This window comes from Lontra canadensis, unplaced genomic scaffold (genome assembly GCF_010015895.1).
Source record: "Lontra canadensis isolate GAN:19392208 unplaced genomic scaffold, GSC_riverotter_1.0 scaffold36, whole genome shotgun sequence".
In the NCBI taxonomy this organism is placed as follows: domain Eukaryota; kingdom Metazoa; phylum Chordata; class Mammalia; order Carnivora; family Mustelidae; genus Lontra; species Lontra canadensis.
Window position 1 is genome coordinate 9,707,710 of NW_022631030.1, and position 22,689 is coordinate 9,730,398.

The window sequence follows — 22,689 nt, forward strand, 5'->3', positions numbered from 1 at the left end:
GGTCACCACTGTCAGAGAGCCCAAACCTCCGGTCCTACCCGGAGAGACTGCAAGCAGTCTCTGGAGTCCCTGGAGGCAGGGAGAAAGTCTCAAGACCTGTGATATAGTAGAGCCCCACTTCCCAGAGCCGGGAAACCAGCAGGCTTTCAAAGAAGTGTTTTCCAAGGAAGATGCTGTTAAAAAGACATGCCATTTAAAAAAGAAAAAAAAAAACCCATGGCCAAATTAATCTAGGATGAAGTGCATATTCTATTTTGCTGGTGGAGTTTCATAAGGCACATTAGTATAATAAAGGCTCTGAGGAGTCCTGCAGGAAGAAACCTGTTTGTTTATCCTGTTCTCCAGATTTATTTGCCTTTTTTCCCCCAAGTAATATCTATTCCAATTTTACTGGTATTCCACAGAACACATTGTACGTAACACTATTCTATGAAACTACAGAGTAGCCTGCCCCAGCCTCCCCCACCCCTTCCTCAGTCGTTCTGCCAGCTTTCCAACCATGCAACCAATGGAAAAGGGGTTTCCCAAATCATTTGAGATGCGGCTGGTGGTGTTATAAAAGAGGCAGCCACCTCTCTCTCCGCGCATGACCAAGCCCTATCCAACCCAGGGAGAAGATGTGTCACAATGCCACAATCCCCGAAGAAGTAACAGAAAAGGGACACTGCAGTATGAGGCTGAGTGCTGATGTCGGGACCCTGGAAACCGCACCAGACGACTTCTGGCACCAACCCCTATCCCAGCACGGCAGACCTTTCATGTTGGAAGGTTCCTGCTCCTGGGAGCCAATGGCCAGAGCTACACTGCCTCAACCAAGAGACTCCTCTGCTGCCTTGAACACGGCCAGATGAGGGCAATGGCTTGGTGACACTCACTCATTCATCTGAAGTGTATTTGCTGAGCACGGACTCTGTCTCAGGCAACTTCCAATACAGAGGCTGCAACTGTGATCAGCAAAGACAAAGTTCTTGTCTTCAGAGAGTTCACACATCCTAGTAGAACACTGAGAGTGTGTGCTGGTAACATCCCCCTAATGGTTAAAATCTGACCTCATCCTGGGACAGTGAGCTCAAACTTGATCGTTCAAAGTTGCAAACAAGATTCTGGGGTCCAGTGTGGCGATCGAGCCAAATTCAGCTCCCAGGCATGTTTTGTTTGGACCAATATTGTTTCTAAAACTTTTTGTACCAACATTTAAAAGCTACAGAATTGCAACTTGGGACCTATATTACCACACAGCCACAGCAGGGCAGGAGCAAATCATTGCTACCCCTTTGGACTCGCTCTCCAGGCTATCAAGACATTGCCTAGGCATGCGGTCTCCCAAACACGGACACTGAGTCCCACCTCCCATGGTATTATCAGGTTGGCACTGCTTGGTTCGTGTGTGGGTTAGTTATGCTCCCCACTCCCTTTTATTTTTTTTCCTTTTTTTTTAAACTTTATTTCCAATATCTACATTCTTGCTTTTAAGAAAGAAACTATTTCTCTCTACCCCCTGCTCCATCAAGCATGAGAAGACAAAACAGTCCAAGAGGTTCTGCCTTCGGGGGAAAAAAAAATCCAAGAGAACCTATCTGTGGAAGGGAAGATACTCCTACCTCTCATTGCCGAGTGCGCCTGTGTCCCGCATCAGACATCTTCACTCCTGTTACCTGCCTACCTGGCCTCTGTAGGCAAACACTAACCCTGAGGCATAAAACCTACCAGGGTTTCATGTTAGACATGCAGATTCAGTCCCCTAACCAACTTTTTCCCAGAATCCAAGGCAAGATGCATGAGGACTTTGGGAAACATTGCTCTCAAAAAGTAGTTTTTGGGGAGCCTGGGTGGCTCAGCTGGTTAACTGAGAGGCAAACTCTCCACTTCGGCTCAGGTCATGATATCAGGGTCATGAGATCCAGCCCTGTAACGCGCTCCATGCTGAGCATGGAACCTGCTTAAGATTCTCTCTTCCTCCTTCCGCCTCTTTCTTCTCCCCATCGCCCGCCCTCTCCTCTCAAAAAAAAAAAAAAGAAAGAAAGTAGTTTTCTCTGTTGCCTTTTAGAAGTTACTTGTTTATAGCTGCTCCCTTTAACTTCCTTTCGCTATATAGACTACAACCCCATTATTCAGCCAGTGGGATTCGCAGGTGCCTACTAGGTACCTGATATCATACAAGGGACAGAGGACAGTTCAACTTTGCAAAGCATCACAGGAGAGGGATCGTGGAGGACTGGCAGAGAGAATGCTGATGAATCGCACCATGTTCTGTGCTTTTCCACTCTGCCGTCTTTACTTCCATCCCACAGATGAGGCAGATTTTATTATATCGCTTTCAAGTGTACATATCTTATAGTTTTATTTTTCTCAGCCTCTCTCCGGGCCAATCTCATTTAGCCCCCTTGCAAATTAAACGCATCTCATTAAAGCGAACCCATTTAGGACAATGCCCTTCAGGTGTGCATCTTTGTACATCTTTCATTTTAAGACAAGTGTTTGATTTATTTTTCATCTCATTACACTCTTTAAAATTATGTGCATCTCATTACACTCAGCACAGTGAGACGACTTATTTCAGGTGTAGACATTACACCCAGTATTATCAGGCAAGAATTTTTTTTTTTCATTTCATTACAAGCCTTACAATTTATGTACATCTCATTACAATCAGCCATTTAAGACAATTCCCTTCAGTTGTGTATATCTCATTATACCTTTTCATTTTCAGATTTTTTTTTCATCTTATTACACCCAAGCATTATTCAGAGAACTCACGTCAGGTGTGCATATCTCACATCCACCTGTTATTTTGTGAATTTCAGGGTGGTGGTTTCCCCCATAGTATTGCAAAATTTTCATTACAGGGAACTCATTTAAGGCTGGCTCCGCCCACCGTGGGCCTCCCATGCTCCTCTGCGAGGTGAGGAAAAGCCCTGGGTTCTCCAGGATTCGGTCAAGACTCTGCTAACAGTTCCCCCTCAGACACACATGCACCATCTAAGTTAACTTCCTTGCTTGCACATTGAAGGGTTAGAGGAGATGGTCACTAAGCTCCCCTCAGTTGATGGTCCGTGGAACTAGTCCTGCGGATGATGATGTGGGTCCGCAGCTTCTCCTGCGGGGACTGCTCTGCTCTCCGGGCAGCCCCCATCCCTGCTGGAGAAGCTGAGATTGACATCACCATCCAGGCTGCCAGCAGCCAGCGGGCTTCACCCTTCTTGCTGCCCTCCTGATGGGGTCTCACTCTGTATCCACGTGGGGGTCACAATTTGGAAGGAGATGGACTAACTTGGCTCTCGTGTTGGAATCTCCCAGCACCTCAGGGCCAGCGGCATATTTGCCTCCCATACAGCCCCACCCGGGAGCTCTGGGCCTGGAGCACCCAGGATTGCTGGGCAGCCATCTGGGGCTGCAGGCGCAGGTTCTGTTCTCTGCTAAACCAGAGTCTCCTGGGCTGGGACGGAGCCGGCTGCATTGTGAACAGGAGCCAGTCATTCTGAACCCCTGCCTCACCCAGGCCTGAGTTGAGAAATGGGTCTGAGGGAGCAGGTGCCCTGAGCAGAAAATGCCTGATGCTCTGAGCATTGCCCCTCCCAGGGCTGTTAGTCCAGCGCAGTGATCCAAGCCGAGAGGCAACAAAATCGTTTCCTAGACCGGAGAGAGTCAGGAAGCACAACCTGCTCACCCCGTATAGAAAGCCCGTGTACAGCACACCGTATGTTGTCACCTGTCTTTACCGCCCACCCCCAGCCTTTGGGAGCCCCACGCAGAAAGGCTACATTTTACCCAGAGGCACTCAGTCCCTCCACCTTCACCAGGATCCCAGATCTGCCTTCTGGAGACAGCCCAAAGAAGCAGAACCTCTCCAGACTGCTTAAATGTCATCTTTGAGGCTTAGTGAACATGTGGAAGCAGCATTTTAGGAGACCTGCAATGCCTTTCCTGAACCCCTTGAACTAGTCCTCATGTTCCCACCCATCTGGCTCAATCATAAGGCATGTGAGGCTTCTGTGTGTCTGGGGCGGTCTGTGTGTTTCCTCTTCTGTCGCTCTACCTGTCTCCTTAGCAGTGAAAATAGAATCCCTTCGCTAAGTGCAGAAATACATTGGACTTTTCAGCCTCCCTCCTGCACCACTCCCCTTGAATGAACCTGCTGAGAGATCAGAAAATGATTGAGCTCCTGCCTGTTTGCTTTGTCTGCCTGTCCAGGAGAGCCTGGAGGCCACAGGCTGTGGAATCAGCAGGTGCCAGTGCTCCTTGGGCGGCCAGAAAGCAGGATTTATGTGAGGATTGAGAATGGGGGGGAAGGCTGATTTTAGAGGAACAGCCCATCCCTTCCCTAGTCTTGTTTTGTTTCCAGGTCCTCTGTGCCTACTGGATTGGAAGGAAACATGATCAGGTCCCCAGCAATAGAAAGGCCACAGCACCAAGCCCTTTCTCTCTGTTCCTCGAAGTTTACTAGTAAAAAGTATGATTTATTGAGTATTTAGCATATACGCAAGACACTGTATTCAGAATACCGGTATTAGTATTCCCATCTTTAAAATGAGGAAACGGGGGCTCAGGGAAATTATTTGCTCAAAAGGGATTTAGTAACACAGGGACACGGGGTGGTGCAGTCGGTTGAGCATCTGACTCTGGGTTTCGGCTCCAGTCACGATCTTGAGCTGGGGGGATGGAGCCCCACATTGGGCGAAATGCTCAGCATGGAGTCCGCTTCTCTCCCTCTCTCTCTGCCCTTCCCCCAGCTCTCGCTTCTGCTCTCTTTCAAATACATAAATCTTTTTTAAAAATTAGGAAGCTAGGGCGCCTGGGTGGCTCAGTGGGTTAAGCCGCTGCCTTTGGCTCAGGTCATGATCTCAGGGTCCTGGGATCGAGTCCCGCATCAGGCTCTCTGCTCAGCAGGGAGCCTACTTCCCTCTCTCTCTCTCTCTGCCTTCCTCTCTGTCTACTTGTGATCTCTCTCTGTCAAATCAATAAATAAAATCTTTAAAAAAAAAATTAGGAAGCTAATATGTAGTAGAGCTAGGATTTGAACCCAATGCCAAAACCCATGCTCCTCCTATGAGGTGATTTGTCTCCTAAGCCCCAGCGTGAGTAGGGCTGGACTCCAGGGTCGATGGCAGATGCACCCCTCTTCCCTGAAATCTCAGAGGTGCCGGCACCCATGCACCTGCCTTCGCTCCTCTCCTCTAAGGACCCCACAAGCACAGCATTCAAAGATGTGGGATGCAAACCTTAGCCCACTTCCCCCCCCCCCCCAGCAAAGTGCATACACCATAGCCCAGCAGCTTCTCACTTGAAGCGGCTGCCTCTGGGGAAGGAGTGGGGTTAGGGACCGGACCTCTGCACACCTTGCTAGGAGCTGTGCTTCAGAAGGGGTCCCCAGAGCTCATCCTAGAGAAGAGGCTGCTGTTGACCATCCACCAACTGGGATAAAGTAGGCAATAGCAAGGCCAACTGCCCTGTCACTGGAGGCTTGGACGTGTGGTAGAGACCGCTGCGTGAGGTCAGGAACCAACCCTCCCGAAGGAAAACACCGACGTGACTGTTGGAGGAGGAGGAGAGAGGATGTGGTGGAAATAGTCCAGACCAGAATCCAGACTCCCACCCAGAGCCCCGCTCTCCCGATAACCGGCTTCTGCAGTTGTGTGATGCACTTTCCTGTTCTCAGACAGATTGCAGAGTGGAAGGGAGAGTGAGGAGGGGGACACAAGGGTAGTGGCAAGAGACAGAAAGAGGGGGAGAGAGAGGAACTAGATGTGCGTGTGTCTCTGGGGTTTTTCAGACAAAGCTATTATCAAAATGCCAACCGGCTCCTGCCTGGCCAATTTGCATATTCCATGCTGTGCTCTTTGAAGCAGGATGAATATGCATGAGGGCTTGGGCGGGGTGTGGAGCTGCTGGGCTGTGGGCTAAGGTGGCTCATTGTTCTTTTCAAAGGAAGGCATTGATATGAAGCCAAGGCACCTCTCTGGTCAGCAGAGTGGCCTCTGCTTCCCCTCCCTCACGAAGGGAGGGGGAAAGCAAAGCGGAGGCTCAGACAGAAAGCCTGGCGACTATCCGCTCATCCTCTCTGGAAATAAATAATCAGGCGCCATCAAGAACGCAAGTCTTTTCTCCAAGAGCAGCATTTAATTACGCTGCCCTCCACGCATGCTAATCACGGAGGCTGGCTTGTGGTGGGAGTCACCTCTCCTGGCCTCCGGGGAAGCAGGGGCTGCCTCTGCCCATTCTGTGCTCCTGCAGCAGGGCAGGCTGGACACCCCAGGTGCTCCCTGCTCTTGGCCTTGGGTGAGACCCCCAATGCCGCAGTGTCTGGGCGAGGAGGAGGCAGGGCCCTGCGGGTGCTGGGAGCGGTCCGGGAAGGCCTGCGTGCCCATCAGAACCGGATTCATGGCTCCTCCTGAGATACCCGCAGGATGGCTCCTCCCTGACCATCCACATCTCGTCTTCCCCGGCCACCAGCCAGACACAGAGTCACCCTCCAGACCATCCGGAACAGATAAAGCTCTATTTCATTTTTCAAAGCCAGTTTATCCCCCAAACATCGGGGCCACAACACTCTCCCGTTAGCTTTCCCGGCTGAGCTGTCACATCCGGGTCCCTCCCGAAAGAGAGACAAGGGTAGGGAACGTTTGGAAAACAGCTTTGTGTGCGCGGGACCGTGCGTTTCGACCCCACATAAACGATGACCGGAGCGTCCTTACCAGGACGTGGCCACGTGACCCTTGGCCCAACCCACGCGGGGCGCCATTCGCTGGAAGGAACCGAGATGGACTTGAGCATGGCCATCAGGGCCAACCGCAGACCGAAGGGCCGGCCGACCTCGGGGTGCCGCCTCCGCGCTTCTACAACCGGAAGGACGAGGCGCGGTGAATGCTGGGAGCGGGGAACCGCGTGCACCTGGAACTGCACCTGGAACTGCACCTGCGCTCAGCCGCAGCCTCCTCGCAAAGCTTCTCCAGACCTTGAGGCAAACACATTGCCTGGAGAGCTTGTCTCTCACGGGCAGCGCCGTGTTGTCAGCGCTGCCGGTCTGGACACCACATGCCGAGCAGGAGCGAGGATAGAGGGAAGGACAGTGCAAAACCATGACAATGGGACCGAACATTCCCACTAAGACTGCTTGCTGATGGGGACAAAAGGCGGGAAGAGAGGGACCACTGTCCCCACCTTTCCCCGCTCACCTCCTCTAGCTGGAGCACATCCCTGACACTTGGGATTTATTTTTAACTGCCAGCAGCTTTGATTATCTTGTCTCTGCTGCCTCAGACACCTGCTGACAGGATGCATGGGGGGAAGGAGTGGCTGACCCAGATCTGACAAATACAAGGCAGGAAGGAAAGCTCTGGAGGATTTTCTGCTTCCCTTTTGCTGAGGCGGGTGAAAAACCCCACAGCCGGCAAATAACCTGGTGCCCCCCTCCCCCTGCCCCACCATGACCCCTGGCATCCTTGACCACAGTGCCAGTGAATACAGAACTGCAGTCATCCCTTTGTGCCAAAGCACTGGGGCTCATGCCAGTGTGTTGGCCCCTGAGGGTGTACACAGGAACCCGCCCCACCCCCCAGTAGCCAGGCCTCCACAGGTGTAGACATACTGCTCTAGGTGGATGCCTGAGTTAGACCTGTAGGCACAGGGGCAGCTTCCCTGGAGGTGGAGGGCCCCCCCCTCACCCCAAGGTAGGACAGCTCCTGCTCGGTGGTCCTGCTCCCAGAAAAGCAGGGGCCCAAGAAGTGGGAGGCAAGGCACCAGGGAGGCCTTCCATTGTCATCCACATCGACCCGCAGCCTTCTGTGGGGTTGCCCACATGATAAAGTCTGGCTTTCCGTTTGGCATGTTTGGTTAGAGCAAACGCCATATGAAGGGTGAGTGGAAAGGGGCAGTCTGACTCCACCCTTTCTGACGGTCTCTGCTTGCCAGTCTCCTCATCCGTAAAACCTGGGCGACACTATGGCCTCCTGCCACGGAGGCTCGCTCTGATGTGAGACTCGGTTACGTTGGGATAGTGTCAGTGGCAGGCACATGGCAAGGGCTCTATAAAGGTTTTTAAGACAGAGCTGTGCAGGGGCACCTGGGTGAGCTCAGTCGTTAAGCATCTGCCTTCGGCTCAGGTCATGATCCCAGGGTCCTGTCATCGAGTCCTGCATCAGGCTCCCCGCTCAGCAGGGCATCTGCTTCTCCCTCTGCCTCTGCCCCTCACCCTGCTTGTGCTCTCTTGGTCAAATAAATAAATAAAATTAAAAAAAAAAAAAAAGAAAGAAAGGAAGAAAAAAGACGGCATTGTGGGAATTCATGGGGCTACTGTTATTCAAACCAGAAGATGGAAGCCAAGTTCAGGTTGTGGCAAAATCAAGGCAGCATGCTGGTAAGAAGACGGCAGTCATCAAGGCTGACATTGCCTGCCACCAAGGCCAGCACAGCATCCAGGAGTTGGGGCGCAGGACCTCTGGGGCTACAGAAAGGGCAGGGGAGGGCACAGTCAGCCACAGGACACCACTCCCCAAGGTCACTGGAGGTGTTCAGGCAGAGTCGCAATCCCCCGAGCTGGGATGGTCTAGCACAGCTGACTCCCTCCAGCTCCCGAGCCTCCAGGTCGCCATGGAGGGGCTGGTAAGGGCCGGGGTGGCCATCTCAGTGGCAGGTATGGGCTGTTCCTTGAGACCCTTTTATCTGCTAATGTCCCTGTGGCCCCTGTAGTCTGACAACCCCCCCACCAGCAGTTCCTCTTACACATTGCATGTCTCCCTTAAAGTTGCCAAGCAGCAAGATCCTGAGGGCCTGTGGATGGCCTCCTCCTTCTGACTGTACCCATGGGCCCCACCTCAGGGCCCATGCTCGGGTCCCTCAACACCCGGTCATCTGCTGTGAGCCCTGGAACGTCAGGTCAAGGCAGTCCCACCGCCGCCTTTCTCTCCAGGGTTGACACACCACGCTCCAGAGCCCATGAAGAATATTAATTAAATGAAGGTTTATTTCAAAATTAGTCTTAGAGTGTAAGCTGTTTTCGAGGGCTGGAGCCAGACTACACAGTGAGCGGGAGGGCGCTTGCCTTCCTCCGCCGCGGGCGGAGAGGCGCCTCCCAGCCCTGCCCCTCGGTCATGCATCCAATGATCACTAGGACTAGAAGCCAACAGCAAAGGACCCCGCGCGCTTGCTCATGTTTAATCCAGGTTAAGCTATACACGTTTAAATACACGTCGGAGGTTACGTGGTGTCATGCAGTCCCTGGGTTGGAATGACTCTTGCTCCGTGACCTCCGCAGCAAGGCTGCCCCAGAGGGCAAGGTTAGGTAGGACAGAGCACTGCGAAGAGAAGGAGAGAGGAGAGAGGTCAAAGCCCAGCGCGAGTCAGGACCTGCCAGTCCAGGGGGGCCCCGGCCCAGAGGCAGTCCTGTCCTGAACAGAGAGCCTCCCGCCCCCCTGGGACCCAGGGAATGACTGCCATCACATGTCTTCCTTCTGGAAGAAGGAAAATACGACGGGAAGGTGGCCGCCTGGTGCGCGGATCTGGTCTCTGGTGCTTATCTGCCTGAGTTCAAGCCCTGGATCCGGCCTGTGCTAATTCTACGACCTTGGGGAAATGGCTCCACATCTCCGCGCTCAGTTCTCCATGTGTACAACAGACAGTGCCTCTGCCTACCCCGCAGGGTTGTTCAGAAGCAAACAGAAAGTGCTCAGTAAATGTTAACTAGTTTTATGAATTCACTGACATTTCCGTGGATCGCGGTGGAGAAAGGGGTCCAGCCCTCGGGCTCCCAGACTTACCCAACCCATTTCCACAGACCTCCTTTGAGAAATTGGCTTTGAAAGCCTTTAAGAGGCAGAAGTTCTTCCCAATGTTTAGCCTGAAGTCCTCCTGCAGAAAGTTAAGACTAATCTTTCTGATCCTTATGGAAACAATACCACCCAGAGGTTCTTATCCGAGATCCGCAAGCCTACTGGAAGCGTACCCAGCGTCGCATGTGCTTGTGGACAAAGCCGAATGAAATCAAGAATCCAGACAACGGATGACCATCAGTGGATACTGTTACGGCCTGAGTGTCCGGGGCCCCCAGCCAAACTCCCGTATGCGGCTGTATTTGGAGACGGAACCTCTAAGGAAGTGATCGTAAATGAGTCATAGGATGGCGCTCTGCTCTGATCGTCCTTATAAGAGGAGACACCAGAGAGCCCTCATTCTCTCCCTTCACGTGCACACAGGACAGGCCACGTGAGGACACAGCCAGAAGGTGGCTGTCTACAAGCCAAGAAAAGAGCCCTCGCTAGCAACTGGATCTGCTGGCATCTTGATCATGGACTTCTAGCCTCTGAAACTGTGAGAAAACACATTTCTGTTGTTGAAGTAATCCCCCCCACCAACAACACCCCCTACCCCCGGTGCTATTTTGTTGTAGCAGCCTGAGCAGACTAATACAGATATTAACATCACAGAAAGAAAGACAACCGGAGAATATGTGTCTCTTAATGGAAGTTCAGCACTACTGATCATGTAATGCTTATCAAAAGATTTGAGACTGAGTCTGATCCAGCCTCTGGCTCTGCCAGCCAACAGGAAATACGAAAAATGGAAGAACATGTTAAATTAAATCATGGGGACACAACTGACAAGCAGAAGCCAAAACAAAGAAATTCTATGGGGCAAATAGCCTGGTTTCTCCAAGAAATAAATTTCAAGGAACGAGAGGAAAGGAAGGGGAACCTGTATATATATAAAAAGAGACTCAGGAGAGATATTATCCAATTGCAATGTATGGGCTCCCCTTGGATCCTGATGAGAAACAGATGAGAAAATGTAACAGGGAAATGTGAGCACTGATTGGACAAAGATATTGAGACTTTTTTTATTTTTCTAGTTGTGATAACAATATTATGGTTAGGTTTTTGAAAAAAGTCTTTATGTTTTAGAAATGTACACTGAGATACTTATAGATTAAGAAAACTGATGGTTTGGATTTGCTTCAAAACCATACGGAGGGGAGAAGCTGGGTAGGGGTGTGAGTGAACAAGATAGGCCACGAATCCATGGTCGCTGAAGCAGGATAAGTACATGAGAGTTCATTATTCTCGTCACTCGGCTTTTATGGATGTTAACAGCTCCCTTAATAAAAGATGAAACAAAAGTCGGGCAAGGATGTAGCTAGGCATGATTTCAAGCAGCTGAGACCAGTAAATGTAGCCCCGGGCTCTGTTTTTTCCCTATGAAATAGCCTGAACTCTCCAGAACTTTCACAATCAGGCTCATGCTGGTTCCGCAGCTCTAATGTGGAGTTGCTCTGGTGCCTCCAGGGAGAAGGAATCCCCTTCTCAGGCCTCCTGGCAACATGCAAAGACAAAACCCCATTCCTGGGAGGCCTCACAATCGCCCACTGGAGGACCCTGACCCTGTGCACCCAGTGCCATCTGGGCTGGCGGGACGCTCTGGGAAGGCTGAGGAACATAGCAGGTTCCCTGCCTTCAGCGGGAGGTCTTGGGGAGGGGAACCCCAGGAAGCCCTGCTCCGGGGGCCCCGTGGGGCTGCTCTCACCTTTTAAAATGTAGTCCGTTAGCAAAGTGGGCACCTTCTCATTATCCTCCTTCATGGCAAAGAGAACTAAGGAAGGAGAGAGAGAAAGAGAGATGAGCCAAGATGCCAGCATGGCATAAAGGTCACTTCTAGACTGACAACTCACCAACCCAGAGTGAGAAATCAAACCAACCCAGAGTGAGAAAGGAAACCAGACATCACTGAGTATGGAGCAAACATCTAGAAGTTTCTGTCAAGCATCAGCACTCCACCTGCTGATGGAGTATAATACATCCAAAAATCTGAGTGGCCTGTTGGTGACTTTATTTTCTTTTATCTTTTACTTTTTTTTTTTTTGCTCATCTATAATCTCCACATTATTTCCTAAGTATCTCTCTTTAATAAGCATGAAAAGAAATAAAGCAATTAAAAAAAAGAATCAGCTTTCAGATGCAATCTAAATGTTAAGAATAACAGTCATCCCATCATTGAATCGGCAACAAAACTCTTTAAAGACATTCCATGCATGTAAACAGATATTGGAAAATTTTCTCTGATTATTATGATTATAACTCATTATTCCTATTTATTAATAACAAATGAACTTATTTTAACACATGATTTTTTTTCTGTTTTATGCCCACCACAGTGCTAGAATTTGTGGAAATGCAAAAGACTACGGACCCTCAAGGAACTCATAGATTCCTCATTGAGACTCCTGATGATTTACACACATACAAGGCAAACAAGAGGGAAGTTATGAAAGCGTAAAGGCTTTTCTTATAGAAGTTTTGAAAGTAGTTTTTTCTGTTATTAAACGAGGTGCCACTTTCTCATGTTCATAATTCATATTGTGGAAGTCAGCTTTGTAGAAAATCTTTTAAGAATGTTGTTGGACTTTGTTTACAATATCAAAAAATGAGGGCAGGAGAGAGTGCAGGATTTTGCATCACACATGGCTTTAAAGAAGCCAGGGTGTATCTATCCCATGTAGTCTTAGAGACCTCTATGAAAAACGAGAGACAGATTCATGGGTACAAGACATATTTACCGGTGAAGCAAGAAGGCTGCAGGGCATCGTGGATTAGCTTGGGAATGAATAAATAAATGCTAATATTCATAGAAAAAGTCTGGAAGAATGTGCGTGAATCTGTTAAGACTGATTATCTCTGGGTGCAAGACGACAGGGGATGTTCCTTTCTATACCCTATTTCTGCAGGGTCTGGTCTTCTTCAATGAGTACGTTTTGCTTTTCTGCAAGCAGGGAAAGCAAGAAAGGTCAGCCGGCACCGGTCACCAGGAGGAGGCAGCCCCGGCATTAAAGGGGACGGATCTCCATCCTGTTCTACGGCTCTGCTCTCTCCTGATACCTCTGCCTCGCTTCACGTCGGCGTGAGTTAGTGGCCAGGTCCCAGGGCAAGAAAGAGCTTGAAACTGGGGCCCTCCAGGTCTTGGTTTAAAAGATTTCTTCTGTAGTTTTAGATGTGTATTCGTGTCAACCTAACAGGCTGCTAGTACTTTACAACTGAATATGGGCGCACCAAATGCCGCTCCAAGAAGACAGCACTGGGGGGCGCCTGGGTGGCTCAGTGGGTTAAGCATTGGCCTTCAACTGAGGTCACAATCCCAGGGTGCTGGGATAGAGCCCCACCTCCAGCTCCCTGCTCAGTGGGGCGTCTCTTTCTGCCCCTCCCCATGTGGTGCATGCTCTCTCCCTCTCTCTCTTTCTCAAGTAAATAAATAAAATTCTAAAAAAAAAAAGAAGACAGCTATAAAAATGCAACCCTTGCTTTCAGCCAATATGCATCTAAGTTTATTGCCAAAATCCAAAATGTATAGGAGTTGTCTGGTCCCAAGAGCTGGTCCGGGGCCTGTGCCCTTGGTTCAGGAATAAAGAAGAGACATTCACAGAGGAATGGCCAAAGGACTGGCCAAAAAAAAAAAGAAAGCTTTTATAACCTGCCGCAGAATTCACATTCAGGAAAGATGGCAGTTTTTTCTTTTAAAAAGAATAAAATATTGGAATGCGGTGTACACACATGATAGAAGAGAGAGCCATAAAAAGAATGTTAACCAAATGTTAACTGATATGACTAAAATCATGATAGAAAATTTTATAGCCAGTATAATCCCAAGTATGTGGAGAAGACATAAAACATTATGGCTGAAAACACCAAAATAGTAACCACAGTGGAGGGGACAATGAATTATTTATTTTCTTTTGTTCACTGTTCTGTATCTCCAAACTATTCTAAATGATGGAAACACTCCAATTAAAATTTTCTAAACGGACCTGAAACATGTAAATAAACCCACAGTTTCTTAATTAAAATGAAAGGATTTCACGCTGAATTCCTGAATGGGTATCTGTAATAAATTTATAGCTCTTCCTTTAAAAAAAAAAAAAACCATGATTGAGTACTTTACATATATCAACCTTCATAATCTGTCCAAATTATTTTCCAAATGCTTACTGCTTGTGAAAACACAAACACCTATAAATGTCAGTTCGTTTCTGTCTGCTCCCTTGGAAAAAAGTCTTAGTGCATATTTATGCAAATAGAGGAGTTTAAAAGGAGTGAAGAAGATGCCAAGGTACTTCGAACTGAAAATTCCAGATTCTCAAGGACGCTGTATCCATGGATGTAGCCAGGGTTTCTGTTTACCAGAACCGCCTGCTTTGGTCCCCAGATTGATAACAATGGCAATGTTCGGTCACCTTTATAGCCCGGGGTGGGGGGAGGCAGAGGGGGGCAGCAGGTGTCTGTCTTCCTCCGCAGAACAGAAGAAGCTCCTCTTGCCCTCCCCTGCGCTAGCCTGATGCTCAAGCCCCTCCCTCCCAGGCAAAGGCAGGGCAGCCCTGGGCTGGACAGGCCCGGTGACTCTGTCACTCCGCGCAGTTCACGGTTGCCAGGGAGATGGACGTTCCTGTGATTCACTGCGCCGGCCACCCCGTCGCAGCCTCGGATTTTTCTCTTCCTAAAAGAATCAGGCTGACACTGATGGCTAATACCAAGAGCCCCCAGCCTTTTGGGGGTTGTTGCGTTTGATGTACATGAAGAGATTTTGCCTACAGAGGGCTCTTTGTCACACACGGGTTTCTCCCATCGCTCAGGATGTTTGTTAATATTTGACAATAGAGCCAAAGCAGAGGAGAGGAGGCAGTCGTTTCCTGGAAGGAAAACTATTCTTTCCTATCCCCCACTCCTGCCACCCAAGAAACCTTGATGCTCCTTAAAAAATGCAGCCAGCCCCATCAACCACGCCTCCTGCTGTGGGGCCATAGGTGGGACAAAGAAACAGCAAGCTGTTGCCAAGAGAACAGACAAGAGCCGACAAGGTGGAGAAGGCAAGGCTTTGAGCACTGTGGGGTGAGCCCCCACCCGCCCCCAACCTTTTCCACCAGCTCATTCCTTCCTGGCAAGGCTTTGCCCTTTACAAGGAAACAGCAACACAACAAGACGGCTCTGGGTGCCACTGCAGAGCACTATAGCTTTGCCCCTGCTCAGAGGGGGAGTGACACAGGGACACGGAGCCCGTTCCCACCCATCTAACGTGCCCCTCATGGGGAGGGAGGGATGGGAGTGGGCGACCCGTCTCTCTGAGGATGAGAGGAACTCACTGTTTGTCAGCATCTGAAGATCTTCCACTGACGGGGGCAAGGCCTTCTTCTCATAAGGGATGACCGTGTTCAGATACTACGAGACAAACATACAAACATGCCAGGCAGGGCTGGAAATACAAGTGTGGTCCCTCCGAGGGTGAGATGTGTGGACAATTCGCACGGGGACTGTGATTGTCTCTCCCTGACGTGCTCCACGGAAGTTGACAGGCACAGCAACACCCATGATGCTCCGCACACCCCTGCCTCGGGACCCCTTCCTGTCTCTGGAGAAAGTCCCTGAATGGGGCGCCTGGGTGGCTCAGTGGGTTAAAGCCTCTGCCTTCAGCTCAGGTCATGATCTCAGGGTCCTAGAATGGAGCCCCACGTCGGGCCCTCTGCTCAGCGGGGAGCCTGCTTCCCTTCCTCTCTCTCTGTCAAATAAATAAATAAAATCTTGAAAGAAAGAAAGAAAGAAAGAAAGAAAGAAAGAAAGAAAGAAAGAAAGAAAGAAAGAAAGAAAGAAAGAAAGAAGGAAAGACCCTAAAAGTAAGACTTTCCCATATCAGCCCTCCAGTCCATCAAATACATTCTTCGGACAACCAGAAGCTCTTGGATATTTAGGAATCCTGGGGAGCTTTTTCTCCTTCAGGCTGAGCGCAGAGAACATTCTAAAGGGAGATTATACTTTTGTGTGCTTGGGCAGGCAATATGAAATCGAACAATCTCTCTTTTGTCAAAAATGACGGGGGAGAGAACCTCAACACCGCCCTTGGTCTTGGACGTTGGGTTTGCTCCCTCTGCTGGATATGAGGTGCTTCTACAACAAGATCATCTTGGCCCCGTGGGGCCCAAGAACAGGGTGCCCGAGAGATCCTGAAGGTCGGGGGGGTGGGAGGGGGTGGGAGGGGTAGCCTGGGGGACTGAGTGAGAAGAGCTGCAGCTCAAACACCATAAGACTTCTCTTTTGGTCTTGGTTCTGCCCCTAGCGGTGGGGTCTTGAGAGAAGACCTAATCTCTCCAGATCTTAGTTCTCACAGCTGCAAAATGAGGGGAGCGGGTTCCATGTTCCCAGAATGTCCTCCCGTGCCGCAGTGCCATAATTCTCACCCTTAGGATTCAGCTACAAAGATGTCTAACACGTACACAATTACGTGCGCTCTCTCCACGATCTCAAGCTTGTCCCTTCTATCAGATTATGCACTTCATGAGCACAGAGCCCAGGACTTACTCATCTTTGCCCCTGAGGGCTTGGCAACAGCTCAAAACAAAACAAAACAAAACAAAACCCAGTTCACCCTTTAAAAGACACGGTTCCTTCTTAAGAGTGGAAGAAGATGATGGGGCACCTGGTGGCTCAGTCGGCTACGCGCCTGCTTTGGCTCAGTATCCTGGGATCAACTCCCGCATCGGGCTCCCTGGTTCTCCCTCTCCCTCTGCCCACACCCCCCTGCTGCTCGCGCTCATGCTCTCTCTCACTCTATCCGAAATAAACAAGTTAAATTAAAAAAAAAAAAAAGAAGAAGAAGAAGAAGAAGAAGGGGGCACCTGGATGGCTCAGTGGGTTAAGCCTCTGCCTTCGGCTCAGGTCATGATCTCATGGTCCTGGGATCGAGCCCCACATCAGGCTCTCTGCTCAGCAGGGAGCCTCCCCTCTCTCTCCCTGCCTGCCTCTGTACCTACTTGTGATCTCTCTCTCTGTCAAACAAATAAATAAAATCTAAAAAAAAAAAAAAAAAAAGAGGAAGAAGAAGAAAATGAGTGGAAGAAGATGGTAAACCTCCCTTTGCCCGAGGGCTGGGATAATTCTAGTGAATCACCAAACCCTGTTCTGCAGGCGAGGCTAGGTGGCGAGGGTCAGGAGGAAAGCTGGGAGCCTGGGAGTTGCAGGTACCTGTTTGTCCGTCCCTGAGGAGCCGAAGGTCTGGCGGATGCCGCTCTGCAGGATGTTGGAGATGCCTTCCATGCTGAAACGCTGGGGAGAGGACGGGCGGGGCTCAAGAACGAATGCTTCCTGCTCCATAGTCATCGCTCCCCGGGGACTTGGGTGTCCTCCCTAAGCTACCCAGACCCACCGGCCTCCCCGTGTCCCAGATAACACCTGGGCTAACAAATGGGCCAAAACTTAAGGCTGAGCTTTGCAAGAACCAACAGTCGAGTCTCAAAGACTCTTATCTTAGTCAGTCCCTCGGGGCAACGGGTCCCCCAGGCCTTCCCTGGTTTCCTCCCTTCAGCCTCGTCGCGGACAGGGAATAAAGCAGGCCCGTACGCCTGGGACAGATGATGACACAGCATCTTACAGGGGAAAACAAAGTGTCCGGCCACTGGGAAGGGCAGATGTAAGTAAAGCTACTGTCTGTATCTGGGAAGCCTTTACCAAAACGCACAAGCCTAGGCCCAATTCAGGAGGTCTGGGACAGAGCCTCGGCCAAAATATTTGGAACAATCTCCTTGGAGGATTCATTCTCCAGAGCTTCCCTGATCACCAACCAGTGGTCTGAAGAATCCTGTCAGGCTCCCAGCAAGGCGTCTGAATTTGCAACCCCCTCCCGCCATCCTAAGGAGAGCAGTCGGGACGAGTAGCCGGGATGCTGACTTGAGTCCCAGGCACAGCGCCCCTCAGTACTAACTGTCTTCCCCCCTCTTTCTAAGGTCTTGCCTCAGGGAGCCCAGGCCACACACAAGTATTTTCCAGTGTCCACGTCCAGTGTCCCCCAGCCAGCCCGAGGTCCTCAAGAGGAGGAAAGGAGAAAGGGGGGCCGCCTTTCTCTTTACAGCCCTACTGTTTGCCCACGGTCCTGCTCACAGCCCCTGCTCAGTCCAGGTCTGCTTACGGGTCCTGCGCAGGCTTGGTACTGGGGCTGGACATGGCGACGACCGGAGGCCGGGCGCACCTCCTCTTCCCGCGGGCGGGGGGGGCGGGGCTTCACGTACCTTGAGAGGCATCTGGTTTCCCTTCTCTATCCGGCTGCTCTGCAGGCTCAGACCTTTCTCTTTCCGCCTCTTCTTCATCAGTTCCCGCTGCTCCTTCTGCTTGTTCTGAACCTCAATAAGCACCGTGATGAAGGAGTTCTTCACTTCCTTCTCGAACTCCAGCTCGTCCCGGCGGGCCAGCTGCTGCACCAGCTCCTCCGAGAAGTCCCGGATGGCGCCCTCCACCTGGTCCAGCAGCTCGGTCAACTCTGACCCAGACATGTGCCTTAGACCTACAGGGGGAGACCGACCCGCGGGTGACCACTGCATCTGAGCCAGAGCCCACTGGATGGCTCCTGGGGCCGTGTCTCCCAAGGGGACCCCTCCCACCTCCTTACAGGATGGGGAACTTAGGGGCATCCCCAGGAAGGAAGGGACCCATATACAACGGCCAAAGTGAACACCACTCTCAGGATAACAGAAGAGGAAGAAGAAACAGCCCCCACAGAAACCCATGGACTCCATTCAAAAAAATGTGCGTGGACAGGAACACCTGGGGGGCTCAGTCGGTGAAGCATCTGCCTTTGACTTCAGGTCATGATCCCAGGGTCCTGGGTTCAAGCCCCATGCTGTTGGGCTCCTTGCTCAGTAGGGAGCCTGCTTCTCCCTCTGCCTGCTCTGCCTGCCTCTCCCCCTTCTTGTGCTCTCTCTTTCTCTAACAAATAAATAAATAAAATCGTTTTTTTAAATGTGCACGGAGGGGTGCCTGGGTGGCTCAGTGGGTTAGGACCTCTGCCTTCGGCTCAGGTCATGATCCCAGGATCCTGGGATCGAGCCCCGCATTGGGCTCCCTGCTCGGCAGGCAGCCTGCTTCCCCTCCTCTCTCTCTGCCTGACTCTCTGCCTACTGGTGATCTCTGTCAAATAAATAAATAAAAATCTTTTAAAAAAATAAAATAAAATAGTGCACGGACAGGGGCGCCTGGGTGGCTCAGTGGGTTAAAGCTCTGCCTTTGGCACGGGTCATGATCTCGGGGTCCTGAGATCGATCCCCATATTGGGTTCTCTGCTTAGCGGGGAGTCTGCTCCCCACTCCCCCTCTGCCTGCCTCTCTATCTGCTTGTGATCTCTCTCTCTGTCAAATAAATAAAATCTTTAAAAAAAAATGTGCATGCACAGGCATGTGACTTTTTGATCCCTTCTTCCTCTTCCTAGTTTTCCTCTGTGTCTCTGATATTCCTGGTGCAAAATGGGTTGAGGATCAGGGGGAGAAAATATTCAGAGGAGGTTTTGGGCATATGTGCCGCAAAGCAGGAGAGAGATGGTGTTTGTCCCAAGAACTGATCAAGCTCTAGCCAGCCAGCAATCTCTGCACAGGGGTCTGAGGCCCCCTTCACCCCACGGTCCCACACAGCAGTGCAGAAATTCAAGAAACAAGGGAAATGTGCGGCTGACTGGGACCACAGGCTGAAAAGCGCATCCAGGCTGGTCAGTACAGAGCCTGCTGTCAGGGAAAAGGGAAAGGAAGCTGAGATAATGGGATACAGGTAACTTTGTCGTAAATTCTTGTCCCCTCAGATTTCTTCATTTAAAATAGATTGGGGGTGGGGGTGGGGAGTGCCTCTGTGGGCTCAATCTGTAGTGCCTGCAACTCTCCATCCCAAGGTCACAAGTTCAAGCCCCACGGAGGGCACGGAGCCTACAAAAACAAAACAAACAAACAAACAAAAGATCTGGGGGGGCGGGAGAGTGAGCATCTTCTCAAATTTGTCCCTTTCTAACATCTTTTGTTTCGGCCGCAGCACCCATTTTACTTCTCTGTTCTGTTTCTGCCACGGCCTGTGGATTTGCTGACGTGGTTCGCCCTCCCCCTTTATTCTGCTCTTTGGAGCTGTCCCCCTCCTTCTGCCCTTGCCATGTCCCTGTGCACTTGAGTCTTCGTGGCGCGTGGCTATGTTTGGGGCCTTTGTGTGGCTGAGAACAGCCTGAATAGAGCTCCGTAGCCAAATCAGCCCCGTCAGCGCGAGCACATTCCTTCAGCTTTTGCCCTCGCCCGGCCTCTGCTCTTAAGAGCCACAGAGTCTCGGTTCCTCAGCCTCCATTTTCACCCGTGTTCGGACCTCGTCACCTGCCCGACCCGCCTTCCCTCTGCCGTGTTTCTAAGTCCCCGCCGGCCCACACACGTGCCTCCTCCCCGCGAAGGGAGGTTTTCTGGGTAGTTCTATTTCCCCAACAGTGGCATCCCACAAGCCACCTCGCCTCTCAGCACCCTCGACGACCCCAACCCGCATGGAGCTGGGGTGGGGATGAAATGAGATGATGCACACTCTTAGAACTGGTCTGGCACATAGAGATCTTTCCAGAAATACCAGCTATCATGATCATTACCTTTTTCCTTGATTTCATGGGAGCCTCATTTTGGACAAGGGGTTCCGATTTCTTCTGCTCATTCTGCTTTCATCTTCACCTTTGCTTGGTTTTACCATTTTGACTGTGCTCGATTGCCTTTCCCCCCACCCCCAAAATTTGCTAACTTCTCTCCTGATGGCCAATAGGAAAGGGGTTGCCAACTCCCTGGGTTGGGGGTCCAACTAGGTACGTGTGAAGCGGGTGCCCACGGCCCGGCCCACAGGCAGGAGGGTCCATCCTCGGCAAGGCCACCTGCCAGGCCCCTCACCTTCGTAGGACCAGTTGTTGTTGAAGGTCTGGGTCAAGGCCTGCATCTCCTGCAGGAGGACCGAGTCTGCCTGGGAGGAGGTTTCTCCCTCATCCTCCTCTTCTAGGACTTCCTCTTCTTCCTCAGGGTCTGGGGAGTTCTGCATCATTTCCTCGATCTCCTCAATCACCTGAAGAAGGTACGCAAGAGAGTGCTAACTCTTGTCTCTGCCGGGGGTACATCCCAGCTCAGATTTGGGTCAGTTAAGGATATTTCTAACTTGCTGCCTATAAGATTCCTAAAGCAATATTGTTATTTAATAAATATTGAATAATAATAAAAATAGATCTGACCAAAGGCTTACATACACTCTTCCGTTAATGTAAAGCACTCTAAAATGTGAAATCTCTTCCAAGAACACCATTTAGATGAGTGCTTTATTGGAAATAAACTCCTCTTTCAGGAACCAAAGCAGAGCTGCCTGGAAGGGAACATTGACTTCAATGTGCTGAGCACTTTATTCCTAAGTGGGAAAACACTTTATCCCCCCAACTTTAACACAAAACCCAGCCCATTAATTGTTACAGTGCTTACGCTGTTCCTAGACCAACTCAAAATGGGGAGGCTTTTTTTTTTTTTTTTAGGTAGAGGAAATTTCTCCAGAATTCACCTAGGTAGGAGCTAAAGCTGCATAGCCACAAATGCCAAACAAGAAGCTAAAATAACAAAAGGAAAGGTGGGGTCTGGAGAGCAGAAAGGAACCAAGGAACCCAGCTGTAATCTCCGCTCTTACTAAGGATCTGTTCCTAGAAGAGAGAGCTAAATCAAAGGATTGCCAGAGGAAGACAGGAGAGCCGCTCTGTTCATTAACTGCTGACACATAAAGAAAATGGAAGAAGCAAAGACAGTCTGAAAGGCGTCCATGGATGTCTGATCACGACAGGGCACTCATGCATTTGTCTGTCCTTGATTCTGTGACGGGTTCAGGCTCCAGGCCCCTGGGCCTGGTGCTCTCTGACGCCGGCTCCTTCACGTCAGCTGGACCAAGGACAAGAGGACTTAGGGTGCCCGCCTTAAGAGTAATTTCTATTTTATTCCCATACCTTCTCACTTCCATTCAGCAAATTTAGGGAATACTTAGCCTTTGCTTCCTGAAAGCCATTTATAAAATGCAAGCAAACGACAAGCCCCCTTCAGAAATTTTACGGCTGACTTTCTCCTTCTCTCACAGAGAACTTCTCGCTAACCTTGGATCACTGAATTGCATTTCTCCTACAGTTCACAAGAAGAGCTGTCAGGCCCTCTTCTCTTTTCATCTGTCTCCCTTCAATCTCTTGACCCTTACCTGTTTATATCCCACCTTTTTGCCTCAGATCTGAAAGCGTTCCTTTGGCCAAAAAGTGCTTTCTGGCACCACAGGCTCCTGGTGGAGCTTTTTCGGAACTACTCTGTGAAAACCTTGTATGGTTCCTGCTCAAAAAGTTGCCCAGAAATATTCATTGACCAAAAAGTTGAAAAAAGAATCCAGAGACCCAAGATGATTCCCTCCTAAGTAATAAATGACTAAAGCCAACATTTAACTAATTCAATCAAATATCAAGCACTCACTTTTTTTTTTAATTAAACAAAGTCACAACTGTCCATTAAGACTCCTTTTGGAAGGCTCAGCATTTTGGGTATTCTGTGAAATATGAGAAAATACCCATCGTATAAAAGCCTCAACTGTCACCTCTATTTTTGCAAGAATAAGTCTTTGGGACCCTCATTTAAGTGTCTTGACTCTTTATTTTCCATTTTATTTTATTTCTTTTCAGCGTTCCAGTATTCATTGTTTATGCACCACACCCAGTGCTCCTTGCAATACATGTCCTCCTTAATACCCACCACCAGGCTCACCCAAACCCCCAGTCCCCCTCCCCTCCAAAACCCTCAGTTTGTTTCTCAGAGTCCACAGTCTCTCATGGTTTGTCTCCCCCTCCTGATTTCCCCCAACTCACTTCATGAGATTGCACTCCGAGGCTTAGCAAGAA

At 50.2% G+C, this 22,689-nt stretch overlaps 1 protein-coding gene across 4 annotated transcripts in view; it reads right to left on the bottom strand.

The window, feature by feature from the left end:
* Positions 1-8,935: 8,935 nt before the first annotated feature.
* FEZ1 (fasciculation and elongation protein zeta 1) overlaps positions 8,936-22,689 on the bottom strand; it is a 44,909-nt gene continuing 31,155 nt past the window's right edge. Inside the window, exons 5-10 of one of the 4 annotated variants that reach the window (XM_032868845.1) lie at positions 20,681-20,849; positions 18,026-18,297; positions 16,986-17,066; positions 15,113-15,188; positions 11,512-11,577; positions 8,936-9,290 (exon numbers count right to left, since the gene is read on the bottom strand). In XM_032868845.1, coding sequence (XP_032724736.1) covers positions 9,274-9,290; positions 11,512-11,577; positions 15,113-15,188; positions 16,986-17,066; positions 18,026-18,297; positions 20,681-20,849 — 681 coding nt within the window. In that variant the 3' untranslated portion in view covers positions 8,936-9,273. Of the gene's footprint in view, positions 9,291-10,403; positions 11,301-11,511; positions 11,578-15,112; positions 15,189-16,985; positions 17,067-18,025; positions 18,298-20,680; positions 20,850-22,689 lie in introns of those variants that run through there. The other 3 variants (XM_032868846.1, XM_032868844.1, XM_032868843.1) reach the window with 3 other exon arrangements.